General features: G+C 34.1%; 1 protein-coding gene across 1 annotated transcript in view; it reads right to left on the reverse strand.

The window, feature by feature from the left end:
- Positions 1–5,249: 5,249 nt before the first annotated feature.
- The window catches only part of LOC126975332 (alpha-1,6-mannosyl-glycoprotein 2-beta-N-acetylglucosaminyltransferase), a 58,143-nt gene continuing 46,718 nt past the window's right edge, over positions 5,250–16,674 (reverse strand). The window contains exons 9-11 of the mRNA XM_050823180.1: positions 10,276–10,493; positions 9,189–9,368; positions 5,250–5,927 (exon numbers count right to left, since the gene is read on the reverse strand). Coding sequence (XP_050679137.1) covers positions 5,858–5,927; positions 9,189–9,368; positions 10,276–10,493 — 468 coding nt within the window. The 3' untranslated portion in view covers positions 5,250–5,857. The remainder of the gene's footprint in view (positions 5,928–9,188; positions 9,369–10,275; positions 10,494–16,674) is intronic.

Raw genomic sequence — 16,674 nt, forward strand, 5'->3', positions numbered from 1 at the left:
TATTCACGTTTACAATATTTAATTAGTTAACACTTATTTTTTAAAATTAATATATTCTTTAGAACATTGTGTTTACTGCGTATTACAAATGTAATTCTAAATATTTCAGTGAATATGTTGTACGAAAATAAACACCACGAAAGTAGTATTGAAGTATCAATATTTACATGTGAAATGTTTCTCTAGTATGATTGTTGTTATATGTAACAATACAATCTAACACAAAACAATACATCATTATATTTTTCAATTAATATCCGTTAAAACACAGAACAATTACGATAAAAAAAACTCAAAAGGCGGTTCAGTTTGACAGGAGACTAATGGAAACGAAATAGTTTCAAAACGGTTTCACGGATAATTTATTCCGTCTCTTTTTAAAACTTAGGTTTTTATGTAAGGATAGTTATCTCACTTTCACACAGGGTTCATCTATTACGCTAGTATGCTAAGTTTATGTTCGGAAGTGTCCGAATCAGGGGTATGACATTATAACTCAGTAACGGTCCCATTGTTTACATTCTTTATCTTGTCTCGTTGGCCATAGTATAAATACTGTAACAAAATAATCAAAATGTCTTTCACATCAATCTCAAACATATACAAAACAAAATAATAGCTGTAAAAATACTGAATTTCACTGTTGCACGCATTTCAATCGTAGAAAACTAAATAAGAAGGTAATATAGAAGCTATATAGTGATACTTATTTGTAAGACCTATATAGGGTGTAACGCAACTACATCCACTGATAACTTACGAAATAAAAAAAAATTGTGGTGCGAATTATTATTTTTTTAGAATAAAAATGAATATTTTTATCATAACTCTTCAATTAGTATGGTTTTCGCACTAAATCAAAAGATGGCGCTAGGCTCTATTTGGAGGGCACTTGCCCAAAGCGAACCTCAAGTGGTGTATTTAGTGGGTCCTACATAACCAGACTTAAACTGCGTTGGTATGGGTGAGCAATGCACCACCACCCTTCCGTTATTACCCCGGAGGGTAGCTGTGTTTGTCTGGGCCGCCCAGACTGGGCGCACAATTGTATGAATTGAGCTTTAACAATGCATGGAGTTTTGATATATATACATTCAGTGAACCATAATCATAGTTAAACATACTTAAATTATCTTTATTAATTATAAAGAAACAAAAAGCAGTAATGTATTTCGTCGCAACAGCTGACAGTATTAGAAACGTTGTACGAATGACATTCATCTTATTACGTAGGAACTGTACATTGTAATTACAATTAATTGTACATTACAATGCTGGCTAAATAAGTCTACAAAAATTTGTAAATTTCTTTATAATGGAAACTTCTTTATCGACGCATGAGAGAAATTAAATAGCAAATCGTCGTTATTTTCGGTTACGCGCCATACTGTTTTTGTTGTCAATATGACAGTGTTGACAGCTGTCAGGTGAAGTTGGCAGATACAATACCAACGTTTGTCGTATCTTTTCATTTCGTTAATTTAAAAGCACGATATTTTTTTATATCTATTATTTATTATAGGGAGTGACAATAACATTGCATATTATTTTATATTAATCTATTTATATGTATTATTGAAGTGAAACTTCTTTTTTTTCTGCAACTACAGAACTTCCTCGCTATAATGCCATAAGCCAAGAGCTATGATTCAATTGTAGGGAGCTCTACAGAACCCTTCCGTATTCGGAGGTTGTCTGGTTACAACCGGTGTATATACATAATATTGCTGCGTTCGCTTGCGACGCCTCGGATATTGAGTGACGTATGCGGTAATGGTGTGCTAAATGGCGTCAACACGAATAAATTAAGAAGCTCATAGTGAAAAATAATCACTATATATTTACTTAGATAATTTATATGTTTACTACTTTAGTGTGCGCCACAAGCTACGTCTTACACTCGCGATTTGTATGTCACTTTGTGTTAGTGTGCGTTAATTGCTCAAAATAGAGGTTAACTGTTAATCTCTATTTTTAGGTCATTATCTACGTGATCTTAGATACTTTTATTTAAATAACCAACAGTTTAGTTAATGATGAAATTAAATGTAATATCTTAATTACAATAGTTAAAACTTGTGCAAGGGTATATTAATGCGTTGTTTCACGTAAACCGTTCCGATTAATACTAAATCACTACTCACCCGCACTGCCACCTATGAGGCGACATTTTAAACGTGACTGCTACTTCTAGCACCTTCTTATTTACATTTCTATGATTGCACTATACCGAAGATTCAGTATACTTCAGTAGCACCAAATATGATTACACTGAAATATTGCCAACTAATTGTTGTCATACCGACGTGACATTTAAGGGGCCATTCATAATATCGTCACACGAATTACTTCATGACTTTTTGACACTTCCCCCCTTACCTAGTGGTTTTTGTGGACTGGGTTTTTGGTTGGTTTGGGTGAACTGTATTAATAAATGGGGTACGCAGGTGAACAGAACAGGAATCATTGGAGTAAAGGCAATAGCCGGTACTCACCACTTCTACAGTATCTTGGGTTCTTCTATATTCGCCTGAGTGTGCTGGCGTATCACAATATATATATATCCCGGGACACTTAACGAAGAAATCACTACGATCTTACGGCGGTAAAACAATATGAATTCGAGGATTTTCCTGGGTTTATAAATAAATGTTGCGGGTGCTCAACCTTCGCGTGCGGTTACTATCGGAATGTGTGTTACGCCATACGACCATAGATGTCACGGCTCGCGGTTTATTCTTAACTGATAAAGGTGTAAGGGGTTAAGGAAAAGGTTGTGTGTAATTTGGACAACTGGCGTTACTGCCTAGTGTGATGTCACACATTTTGCAATCTTATATTTAAAAATTTATGAAGTTTCTAAATTATTTTTATTTCCTGGTACCTTTTTTTAATAAGCTGAACCGTATGCCTATATAAGTTACGGTTAATGCCTCACTCACGTTGTTTTTCATTCAAATCACAAAATAGCAGAACTTATTAAATGACGTAGTTCACTCGGCGAAAGTCAGTTATCGAATAAATAAAAGCAAAAAACAAGAAGGAATTACAGGAGCGATGCCGGCCTTTAAGGAACGTGCTTTTTTTGAAGGTGCCCGTGTCGTATCGTCCCGGAAACACCGCAGAAGGAAGTTCATTCCACAGCTTTGTAGTACGTGGAAGGAAGCTCCTTGAAAACCGAAAAAAAAATATATTGTTAAGTCTCATTTGCCCAGTAATTTCACTAGCTACGGCGCTCTACAGGCCGAAACACAAAAATGCTTCACGGCAGAGATAGGCGTCGTTGTGGAAAGCGGGCATTCTGTGCAAAGGAACTGGTTGCAAAGGAGCTTCCCTTTGGTGCAAAGGAGCCTCCCACTGGTACGTTAATACTAGTTACTATTTACAATATAAATGTGAATTCTGGTCGTAACTAAGATGCAAACCTGTTGGCAAACCTTATAAATAAATAAAATAAAATAAAAATAATTTTGAACCTGCCAATACAGTCCACAAATTCCGCAAAATCATTTAGTAGGTATGTATTTAGGTTTAAATAAACTTTATTCTCAGCAAGACCTATTGTCACTTACATGAGAAATCAACATTTTAACAATTAAACTAGGTACTTACAATGATTTTGGTAGGTTTATATAATGTTAGTCAAATAGGTAAAACAACCCACTTATGTTTTTGATAAGTTTCATAATTATTGAGTATATGCCTTTAAAGAAGTCGATGTTTGGGCATATTTTATTTCTGAGGGTAGGTTGATATATATCTTGGGTCCCGCAAATTTTTAAATATAGTGTTGCAATACTTAGATATCTTGATATATAGAAATCGAGTGCCCTGATGTTTGTTTCCAAAACTAATTAACGGATTTTAATGGGGATTACTTCGTGGAGTGCAGATTAGTCCAACTTGAGAGTATAGTTTTAATTTTGATTTGGAACCCATAAATATATTTGTTTTGTATGGACATATTTTTACGAAATAATTATGAAATATTATTGGCAAAATCATAAAAAACAGTAATTATTATGTACAGAACGTCTGTCGGGTCAGCTAGTAAAATATTATATTTTGAAAAAGTGTGATGAAAATTTCGCCCCGCCCCTTGTCAAACAAAGTCACACTTTGTCATCTTTTGCGTCCTTTACGTATGACGATCGTTATGGATGGCCCATTAGTAAAAAAAAATAGTTTATAAATACTGAGGAGTATTACAAAGTCTAATATAATTGGTAATACTGAATGAAAGCATTATTGAATTAAGATTTTCAATAATTCATTATGGTGTAGTAATACTCCTAGAGTAGTACCAAAGAGATAACAGTATACATACTGACACATGAACAAAATCGTAATACAATTTCTATTACTAAAATTGTATAAAAGTTATATATGCAACTGTTGTGTAATAAAGGGTATTAAAACACGAATCTGGGTTTATCACACGAGTGATAATAGAATCACATGAGTGTTTTAATACCTAATTATCAACAGTTGCATACAAGACTTTATCAACACCCATAATATGAATCCTCTATAAAAGATTCTGAAACAGTTAGCTTACTGCTAATATTAAAAAAGCCAGTCGTAGTAACCATTACATCATCCAAACGAGTGTTGTAATGTTGTACTGAATTACATTACAACACTCGTTTGAATGATTTAATGGTTATTAGTACATTGGGTGTTTTAATGTTGGCAATAAGCTAACTGTTTTAGAATCTTTAATAGAGGATTTAAAGCATGGGTGTAGATAAAGAGTTATTTGCTACTCGTGCGACATTCAACTGAGCATTGATGAAAATCTTGACAATTGACAGTAACGCGATGTGCCGTGCGATAGCTGGAATACATTCCAATTATTCAATACGTGTCATAATTATTAACATTTTGTAGTATTAGTATCGCTTGTAACCAAAATCAGTTTATGAAAAATTGGTTAATGACCCTTTGTCCCTGCAAATATTATAAATTTGAATGTTTCTTCGTTACGTTGACGTAAACGTTAGAGCTACTGAACCTATTTTGATGAAATTTGGTACAGCGATAGACAGGAGCTAGGGAAAGGACATAGGCTACAATTTATCCCGGAAACAATCATGGATCCCGCGGGATTTGTGAAAAACTGTAATTCACGTCCATGGACGTTAGCTCATTAGCTACAACTATACCAATAGTAGGTTTAATTTGCCATAGCAATCTTTCTCGAAATAAAATTCATATAATATGTTGGGAACGAGAGACATGAGATAATCTTGAATTCCAAACTTGCTTATTATTTTTAAAAACCCTTTATCTATGCGGACGAAGTCACGTCATCAGCTCGTATGTATATACATAAATCTCTTTGAGTACTCAATACATTGTTTCATCATAATAAGGTTGACACACATCAGTATTAATACCAAAGTTATATAAATACACTCTGTACAACTGAAGTATAAGCACTAACGGACTTACAAAATTAAATTTGGAATAAAATTATTACGGAGAATACACCAAGAATAAGCCAAATGTTGACTATATATGACAACGCTGTCATTACTATAAAAATTCTGACGTTTTCCGAATGTAAAGTCAACTTTATACCAATTTCATTTGTACGGCTGTCAATGTTAATACAATATACTTGAGTTGTACAGAATGTTTTAGTAACAAATTGAGACATTTTAGTATAACATATTTGAATACATTTAATCTCATCAAATTTCAGTAAAAGAATTACACTGAAGTGTTGATATACTTCAGTAGTACCAAGTATATTTGTTCAACTGAAGTTTCACCATACTTCAGACTGAGTAGTACTACCAATAACAATATGTCGCTACGTTTATAGCAACGTAGGCGTTGATAGTTGTGCGAGTTACGAATAATAATTTATGAATCTCATTTGTCGTCCCACTCTTGTCATATTTGCGCATAGTTCCTGGTCTCTGAAAAGAAAATTATACAAATTTAATTATTTTGCGGAAATCCATACTTGTCTATGTAAGCTTTGTGTTGACGTTGACACAGACATTGACATTTGAGTATATATTCCTATCAGTTCAGCCACAAGGGAGAGTGACAAGTGGGGAGAATGTGAAACGTATTTTTTTTATTAAAAAATATGTTTACAAAGTAATATTGTCCAATTTAACTTATCATTTAACAGCCCGCGGGGGGTCGTTCCATTACCAATTTGTGGAATTATTAAGAAAGTCAATTATGTTATAGTAACCTTTACCACACAAACGTTTTTTAACAATTCTTTTGAATAACTTAATACTTTTGTTTTGAAAATTATACTTGTTGTAAAAGCATGTATACATCGCCCCACAAAAGATTTACTAACTCGACTTAGCCGAGAAGCAGGCATAACAAGTTTATGTTTGTTCCTCGAGTTAACATTATGATTGTCACGTATAGTTACAGATAATTAAATTACAAATGTTTTTTTATCACTTCTTTAAAACTTAGTTGTGTTTGTGAATTTGCTTCAAATTAAAGGTGCAAAGGACGATTTAAGTTTTTATAATAAGAATAGTAAAGCATGAACATTCATTTGTCGATTCTCTGTTTAAGGTAAGTACCTACCTAATTATTTCAAAGTGATTTTGTTACGTAAAACTTATCTGTATTTAATAAATAAAAATCTGTTTTAGGTTAATCACATTATGTTATGATTCAACAAGAAAATAACTAATGGTCTTATATCTATGCAAGGCCAGCGAGACAAGATAAATAATGTAAACAAACGGACTGTTACTCAGTTACATTGCGAGCGATTAATATCTCTGTCCCTATCACTCTAATATTATTCATGGCGTCAGTTGTTTGACGATAGCTGTCGTTACATTTGGTACGCCATTTCGTGAAAGAGTTCATTTCTGTTTGGATGGGGTTCAAAGAGATATGAGATAAAAAGATTCACAAAAATCGTCACCTTTTTGCTCTTAATAGTGATTTTCATTATTATAATAGATATAAGGGATTGCTTGTAACTAATTCTAGTAGGCTTCGTAAGATACATTACTTTAAGGGTATACACTTTTATAATAAAGTCCCAGCCACTGTTCAGACATTATCTATAAATAAATTTAAACGTTTTATTAAAAAATGGCTATGTCGTAAATCCTACTACTCCACAGCTGAATATCTAAGTGATCGGACAGACATCCATGACTCGGAAACAAACATTCATATATTAATAAACGTGGGAAACTCTATACGTCCGAATAAACCAATCATAAGAAATATGTCTATTTGTAAATATTTTGTATATTTTTTGTCTATTCTTAGGTAACTTAACGTTATTCCATATTATTAATAATACAGAAAAAGATTTAAATTTGGAATAACTTTACTTCGCGTTTATTAACAGCACAGAAAACAGTTTAAAATTTGGAATAACTTTACTTCGCGATTATTGATAACACAGAAAAAGTTTTAAATTTAGAAAAATTTTACTTCGCGATTATTAACAACACAGAAAACGTTTTAAATTTGGAATTATTATACTTCGCGTTTTTTAACAGAACAGATTTTTTTAAATTTGGAATAATTTTACTTCGCGTTTATGAACACAGATTTTTTTAAATTTGGAATTATTATACTTCGCGTTTATTAACAGCACAGATTTTTTTAAATTTGGAATAATTTTACTTCGCGTTTATTAACAACACAGATTTTTTAAAATTTGGAATTATTATACTTCGCGTTTTTTAACAGCACAGATTTTTTTAAATTTGGAATAATTTTACTTCGCGTTTATTAACAACACAGATTTTTTTTAATTTGGAATTATTATACTTCACGTTTATTAACAGCACAGATTTCTTAAATTTGGAATAATTTTACTTCGCGTTTATTAACAAAACAGATTTTTTTAAATTTGGAATAATTTTACTTCGCGTTTATTAACAACACAGATTTTTTTTAATTTGGAATTATTATACTTCACGTTTATTAACAGCACAGATTTCTTAAATTTGGAATAATTTTACTTCGCGTTTATTAACAAAACAGATTTTTTTAAATTTGGAATAATTTTACTTCGCGTTTATTAACAACACACGTTTATCACCAGTGGGAGGCTCCTTTGCACAGGAAGCCAGCTAGATTATGGGTACCACAACGGCGCCTATTTCTGCCGTGAAGCAGTAATGTGTAAACATTACTGTGTTTAGGTCTAAAGGGCGCTGTAGCTAGTGAAATTTCTGTCTCAAGGTGACGAGCGCAATTGTAGTGCCGCTCAGATTTTTGGGTTTTTCAGGGCGTATCAATTACCATCAGCTGAACGTCCTGCTCGTCCCTTCATAAAAAAAAACACAGAAACTTTTTAAATTTGTAATAACTTTACTTCGCGTTTATAAATAACACAGAAAATGTTTTAAACCTGGAATATTTTTACTTCGCAATTATTAATAACACAAAAATGTTTTAAATTTGGAATTACTTTACTTCGCGTTTATTAACAACACGGAAAAAGTTTTAAATTTGAAATAGCTTTACTTCGCGTTTATTACCAACACAGAAAACGATTTAAATTGGAATAACTTTACTTCGCGTTCATAAACAACACAGAAAACGATTTAAATTGGAATAACTTTACTTCGCGTTCATAACCAACACAGAAAACGATTTAAATTGGAATAACTTTACTTCGCGTTTATTAACAATACAGAAAATGTTTAAATTTGGAATAATTTTACTTCGCAATTATGAATAGCACAGAAAATGTTTTAAATTTGGAATAACTTTAATTCGCGTTTATGAACAACACAGAAAAAGTCTTAAATTTGGAATGACTTTTATCTACACCCATCTTCTATTAATGTTTCTAAAACAGTTAGCTTATTGCCAACCTTAAAACACCCAATGTCCTAATAACCATTACATCATCCAAACGAGTGTTGTAATGAAATTCAGTACAACTTTACAACACTCGTTTGGATGATGTAATGTTTAGTAAGACTGGCTTTTTAAATTTAGCAGTAAGCTAACTGTTTCAGAATATTTTATAGAGGATTCATATTGTAGGTGTAGATAAAGTTAGGTATTAAAATACTCATGTGATACAATAGTATTATTATTATTGTGATAATAATCACAGATAAACCCACATTCGTGTTTTAATAACCCATATTGCACAACAGTTGCATAAATAACTTTACTTCGCGTTTGCTAATAAGACAGTTAAGAGTGTATCTCACCGTATATCACCCCAGCCACCGTTCCCCTTGATGAGTCTCTTGTTGTGCTTCGCGCCCCCGGCCGTGACGGCGGCTGTGACGCGTCCCGGGAACATGTACTGGCGCGCGTTCTGGAGCAGCTTCTGGACCTTGCTGATCACCGTCGACGCGTTGCAGTTGGACTTCTTGTGGTGGATCCCACTGAGGAGATGCGTGCATAACATATTTATTGAAGTGAAAACTTCTTTAGCCGCGTTGGGGAAATCTTATAGGTTCGCGTCGCCGACATGCTCATGACTGGCGCACGCGATACATAAATAATTATTAATATTAATGTAAATATGCATAGTTAGACACTTTTTGGATGGGTGAAATCTCGTGAGTTTGCATCACCGACATGCTCATGACTTACGCACTCGATAAATAAATGATTAAAAAAATAAATGTAAATAGTTGGGCACTTTTAGGTAGGGGTAAATCTGATGGGTTCGCGTCACCGACATGTTCATGACTGGCGCACACGATAAGGAATAATAAAACTGCCAATTGTTTTTCTTATTAAAGACGTTACCTCACTTGAGTTCCTGAGAACATGATAAGAAAAAACAGTTATATGTGTCGCCCTTAGATAACTTATACTCTTGCTGCTAGACAACCGATGAAAACAGGCTAGGTTTATTAGTTTAGTGTGCGTGACAAGCTACGTCTTACACTCGCGATTTAAATGTAACTTTATGTTAGTGTGCGTACATTGCTTACCAGTGGGATCCCCTTTGCACAGAATGGCGGCTATATTATGGGTAACAAAACGGCGCCTATTTCTACCGTGAAGCAGTAATATGTAAACATTACTGTGTTTCAGTCTGAAGGGCGCCGTAGCTAGTGAAATTTCTGGGCAAATTAGACTTAACATCTTATGTCTCAAGGTGACGAGCGCAATTGTAGTGCCGCTCAGAATTTTTGGGTTTTTCAACAATCCTGAGCGGCACTGCATTGTAATGGGCAGGCCGTATCAATTACCATCAGCTGAACTTCCTGCTCATCTCGTCCCTTATTTTCATAAAAAAATCCTGTTTGGTATTAAACTACAAAAAGTTACCATACTCACCATTCTCCTATATGAAACACCCTGGGCCCTTTACAGAGGATAACCTTAAACTTCTCTCGTCCAGGCCTGTTCTGTGACAGGTGTAACAGCGAGTAGTCCCAGTTGTAATCATCGTACGCGCAGAACTGTTCCTGCAACTCCATGATACTGTTCCAGACGGTTTTATTAAACACCATGCCCATATTATGCATGCTGGAATGCCATGGCGTTATTTCAACCTGAAAAAAAAACAAGTATCAGTCTATTCCTGCCACAAACAGTACTTTTTTTTACTAAACAGGCAAAGGGTATGCAGCCATGCAGCCGGTGTTAAACTAGCCTACAACTGTTAAATATATACTTAAAATCTCTAATGTGTAGTTCTAAATCATTGAGGTACAATAAACAATAAGACTCACAATCACGCTCAAAAATAGTCTGAAGCAAAATTCTTTTAGGCACAGTTTTCATTCAGTTGTGTTTCGACCGCGCTTTGTATATAAAGCCACGCAATGACAGTGTTCACAGTGAAAAACTGTCCAAATAACAACATATCCAAACTTAAAGTATGGAGTATCAACAAAATTGTGTAACTGATTTGACGTTTTTATTAATTTTACTAAATGATTACATTTCAATTGATAAAACTTTCTTGCCTCGTGTTTGCGTGCGAGCTTCTAATGAGCGTGTGCAATAGACTTTGAACATTACTACCACGAAAGAAGGTGTTAATTTGAATAAATGTCATCTGTATATGTTAATGTAATGAAATACAACGCCGTTCAGACATTTTTGACGACCTTTTAACAGGTCGTTGTAAGTTTAGTTATTTATAGTATCTCAATGTTCTTAATACATTAATTAATTGACAATACCTAGGAAACGTTTTTATTTACAAACTCTAGTCCCAATATGTACACAATGGTTTTAATTATATCAAATGTCAAAAACTCCGTCAATTTTATTTTTTATTTTACTAACAGGCAAATGCAGTCCCATGCAATCGTTTTCAAGCTTGGCTTACAATCTTAAGGTAATTTTGTGGTTAAAACTTATTATCCCTTAGCACGAAGCGTAGTGGGGGGTGCCCCCACACCCATGATACTACTCCCATTACAAGGTAATGACGCAGCGTTCAAGAGAAAAAAGCATTATGGCCTTACCTCAAATTATGATATTTTGAAGGGTTGGGTTGGGAAGATTCCTCCTCCCCTCCCTAATTTAGAAAGGGAAAGGGGAGGAAACGCCTACAATTCACACGTCAATGTACATTTAGCGTTTTATTTACGTGATATGCCCGTTTTTTCGTTATTCTCTAGAAATCATTGCATTACCTTGTAATAAATGTGGTATCATTATAGTCGTGGACTACATCTATCAACTATAATATTTTATACCTCTTAATTCGTGCTACGGGATACAAGTACTATATCCAATCCAAATTTTTATTTGTAATATACCAATAATTTACAAACTATACTAATTTATTTAAAACGTTATAAGAACCGTATAAAATTAATCAAGATTTTTATTCTTAGATTCTAGTCTTGTATCTCACATAAATACATCGTATATCTTAATATATAAAAATCCAGTGTCCTGACATTTGTATCCAGTGAACTCATAAACTAATGAACATATTTTAATGGGGATTACTATGGAGTGCAGTTTAGTCCAACTTGAGAGATAGGATAGTTTTTATTTCGATTTGGGACCCATAATAATTTTTGTCTCTAATATATTTTTGGATAGACATTTTCTATGAGACAATTTATTGATGCACGGTTTGACAGTTCTGCTGTGAAACAATTTCATTATAACAACAGGGAGCATATTTTACGAAATAATTCTTGATGTTATAAAATATTATTGACAAATTCATAAAAAACAATATTTATTATGTACAGAACAACGTCTGTCATGTCAGCTAGTGGCTTATAAATATAAACTTTAATAACTTGCTATATTTACTTATAAAGTAAACACAAATATGTAATACATAGCAATTAAATCTTAACCAGATATCCTGTTCTCATACAAATTGTTCGTAAACATGCTTAGCTGTTCTCCGAGAGTTGATAAAGTTTGAATTAAATCAAAATTTCAAAATGATATCATTTTTTTAAGTAACCTTATTACAATGCTTTGCGCTTGACTACAGCTGCGTACCCCTGTACCAATAAAGCTGCCCGTAGCGATAAACGACAACCCTCAAATACAATGCGATATTTATACATCAACCACCCTTCGGAGATATTACATAATAATTATCAATCCTCGTCAAACTGACTATGTATATATATATATTTAATTACTTATAAAAATATGACAGACATGATTGAAAAAACTACGTAAAAGCAAATGTTAGCAACAATTAATGTCATTTATATACAAAAAAATATTCTAATTTTAATATAAATTATCATGATTATTAACTTATTTATTACTACGGTATTACTTTCGTTTTATCTGTGTGGGTACCGACATTCAAAGGTCCTTCATCAGGATGAGTGTGGTGGGTTCACGATAACGTCCCATCTCACACCAATAGTGACACAGCGTCAGTGATATCGTGCTCACACTGTCCAGCCGCGCACTACGAGCACAAGTCCGCCGTCTCAGACGGGACGTTACCGCGAACCCACCACACTCACCCTGATTAAGGACCTCCGAATGGTCCGAAACTAGTCGATACCGACACCGATAAAACGTGAGTAAAGCCGTATTATTGAATAAACTTTAAAATACATTTATAACAATGCCAATATATCAATAAAAATAGCGGATATGTTATTATCAACTTATTATCGAGTCACGCAACGCACATGGCGTTGCGTGACTCGAAAGCGTTCTAATTGGTACGCGTCATTGATTTATAATGAAATCTATGTACATAATGATTGATAATATGTGAGAGTCATGGTCAAGTCAAATTCGTAATAATAACACAATACAAGTAATAATACTCGGTTAAGTCGAGATAGTAAGTCTTTTATTGGGAGATGATGCTTCTACAATATGATCCCAGAAAATGTACAAAACAAATGTGTTACGAACTTTAAGAAACGTTTGTAGTGGTAAAGGAGCAAAAACGCTTTTCTTAATGACACCACAGACTGGGAATGAAGCGAACACCCTCAGGCTCTTAAATTATAAATGTTTATTGTACGATATCACATTGTAATCCACATTTTTGTATAAAAAAAAAGCCCGCTGAATTTCTTGCGCCCGTTGAAAATATTTGAATTTGAACAGAACAGTAATGTAACGTCTGGGCGGAGTGCTAGGGTTGGTATATACAAAAAGATTGACGATAATAATTCCGTCGCAGATAATTTAACTCGGACAGCGAATAGTCCAGTGGCACTCAATAGTTTTGTCTCCCCAAGAATGCTTAGCGGCCGTGTACATCGTGTATGTGCGTCGATTCGGATGCTCAAGTATCAAGTTAAATTACTGTTCTATAACTGTATTGTGATTATAATATGAAATTTTATGAAAAGCCTCCAGGGTCTCGTGAACTACCCAAGCCGTTATTTTGTAGTTGCATAGTGGAGCTGACAATTTGTACCGCTTTGACATACTGGCATGATACCAGTGGGAGGCTCCTTTACACAGGGTGCCGACTAGATTATGGGTACCACAATGGCGCCTATTTCTGCCGTGAAGCAGTAATGTGTAACATTACTGTGTTTCGGTCTGAAGGGCACCGTAGCTAGTAAAATTACTAGGCAAATGAGACTTAACATGTTATGTCTCAAGGTGACAAGCGCAATTGTAGTGCCGCTCAGAATTTTTGGGTTTTTGAAGAATCTGAATCCGTCTCGTCCCTTATTTGATTTAAAAAAAAACATATTGTTACATAAAATTCTTACTCGCACATAAGAACTAATTGTTATGCGGTTAATCGTAACGATGAAATTGGAATTTATTTAAAATGCACCCGAATGAGAAACAATCGATATAAAGAGATTAGATCTTGAAGTGAGAACGGTCGGTCTTCAGCTTAAAAGTATTATTTCTAAATAATCCTATTGGCCTTAAAAATAAAACTTTTACTACTTACAAGTTTTAGTATTTATCTACATAAACACATGCTAATATAATGTTAGTTATGAATCTACACAAGTCCCAGACAAGATACGATTCTGTTGTCGCTAAATAGAGAAAATAACGGTCAATGACCCTACATTATCTTCGTCACTCACGCTCGCTTTCTACATTCCTGCTTTTAGCATTTCAATATACGATTTATAAATCGTTAATTGATTAGATTTTATAAAATAAATAATATAATGCAAATATAAAAGCAGGATTAAATAAATATTCAAAATAATGATCGAATATTGAAATGTGTTATACGTGCGGATAATGAATGCGTGTGAACTTTTACAGATATACATTTTAATTTGACGGCGAATAGGTATTGACGTAATATAAACAACTGAACTCTCAATCGCCTATTAAAAGGTCGCCAAAAATGTCCGAGCGAAGTTGTGTATACTTAATAACGTAAACAGATATAGAGATAACATAAAAAAGTGTGTATGTACTTAAGAAGTTATACTTCTTTGGCGTAACAAAGCAAAAATACTTAAAATAATTTATTCCTCCTGCTATTCTATGTTTGTAGAAAGAACAATATTGTAAAAATCTTGCAAAGGTGGCTTTGACAATTAATTATTAAATAACGTATACGGCTGAATGGGCTTGAATCCTTTGCATGTCCCAATGATGGACAAAGAAACCAAAAAAATGACGAATGTCGCAAACGTCAGAAAATTTTAGAAACCAACTTCACCGTGTTACTTTTGTGATGTGTGTGAAGCGATGCGCGCTCATTTGAAAATTTCACTCTCATAATTTTTTCACTACATGCCTAAAGAAGTATAACTTCAAAAACATTAATTGTAATTAGCACCTTACTTCGTGGTAGTAATGTTTCAAAGTTCACTGTATACGCTCATAAGAAGCTCATTGATGGTTGTGCGAAAAATGTGACGAGACGGACGCAGGGGTGGGACAGACGCCTTAAAGTGACGTTTTCAGAAGACTGTAGTGCCATCTGTTAGTTGGTCAAAAATGAAAGAGGGCTCTCTTTTACCTATATATTATTATACTCTTTGGACGGACGTCTCTATCGCAATTGTGAGTTTAGCTGTTTAATGTACGTCAATGCGAAAAGACGAAAATTTCATGAAATCTATCACTATATAACGCCAAGTCTATATAAACAGACATCACGACGGTTAGAACTTTATTGTTATATGGTTAAGTTATTATTTTTTAATGTCAATAGTTATAATACAGTCTACAAGTTTACGAGTATGTACAGGATCTCTTGCACGCATTAGAAATATGTATTATATAAAACTATTAACATTTCTGTAGCTATATAAATACATGCTAATAAAATGTTAGTTATGCATCTACAGAAGGACCAGACAAGATACGTTTCTGTTGTGTTGTCGCAACACAGAGAAAATATCGGTCAATGACCCGACACTGTGCGTCGATTTTAAGAGCGGATAAGAATCCAATTAAAAGTGGCAGCTCAGTTATAATCCTTTTTCTTAAGTAGTTTAATAAAATATTGAATTAAACGAGAAAAAAATAATGTTTTTTGCTATTCATACCCAGGGCAGTGTACTCACGTCTCTCATACAGCTCGAGACAGGAACATAAATGACGTGTAAGGGTCATTAACCGTTATTTGCTCAGAAAAGCGACATTTTAGTTAGTCAGTATCTGCAAAGCAAATACCATGATACCTTATCAAGCCGATTCTTTGACAATTTTGGTGTTTTGAATGTAAATAAAATGTTAAAGCTACATTCAGATGTTATTCAAAAGTCAAAATATTTAAAAAAAAAGCGTATGATCGAGAAACTGGCTGCTCTAATACTAAGCTGTTTTCTTGAAAAACATCTCATCTAAGTCTGGCGATTGAAGCGGTGGATCGCATCGCTGCACGCTACGTCTTAGGTAGTTTTGTGATGCGTTAAGCACCAGATGGACCATCTGCTCACTCTTATCATTGCGCTTCCGTAAAAGTAGCTTTAACATCAAATATTTTACAAATTTAATTTGTATTTACCAACATTTATGGTCGATGCGGTACTCGTACCCACGCCTCTCGGGTTCCATCCGAGGGCTTTTTCCAACCGTCCGTGTGACACATCGGTCGTAAATCTTGGTCTTTGCAACTCGGTTGTGGCTCCATGGTAGACGGTTAACTCAGTTGGTAAGAGCTTCATTTCAGCCAGAAGACGTCCACTGCTGAACAAAGGCCTCCCCAAAGATCGCCATAACGATGGGTCCTGCGTTGCCCTCATCCAACGTATTCCGGCGATCAACGTATTAACCAGATCGTCGGTCCATCTTGTGGGGGGCCTATCAACACTACGACTTCTGATACGT

Source organism: Leptidea sinapis, chromosome 2 (assembly GCF_905404315.1).
Source record: "Leptidea sinapis chromosome 2, ilLepSina1.1, whole genome shotgun sequence".
NCBI classification, from domain to species: Eukaryota; Metazoa; Arthropoda; class Insecta; order Lepidoptera; family Pieridae; genus Leptidea; species Leptidea sinapis.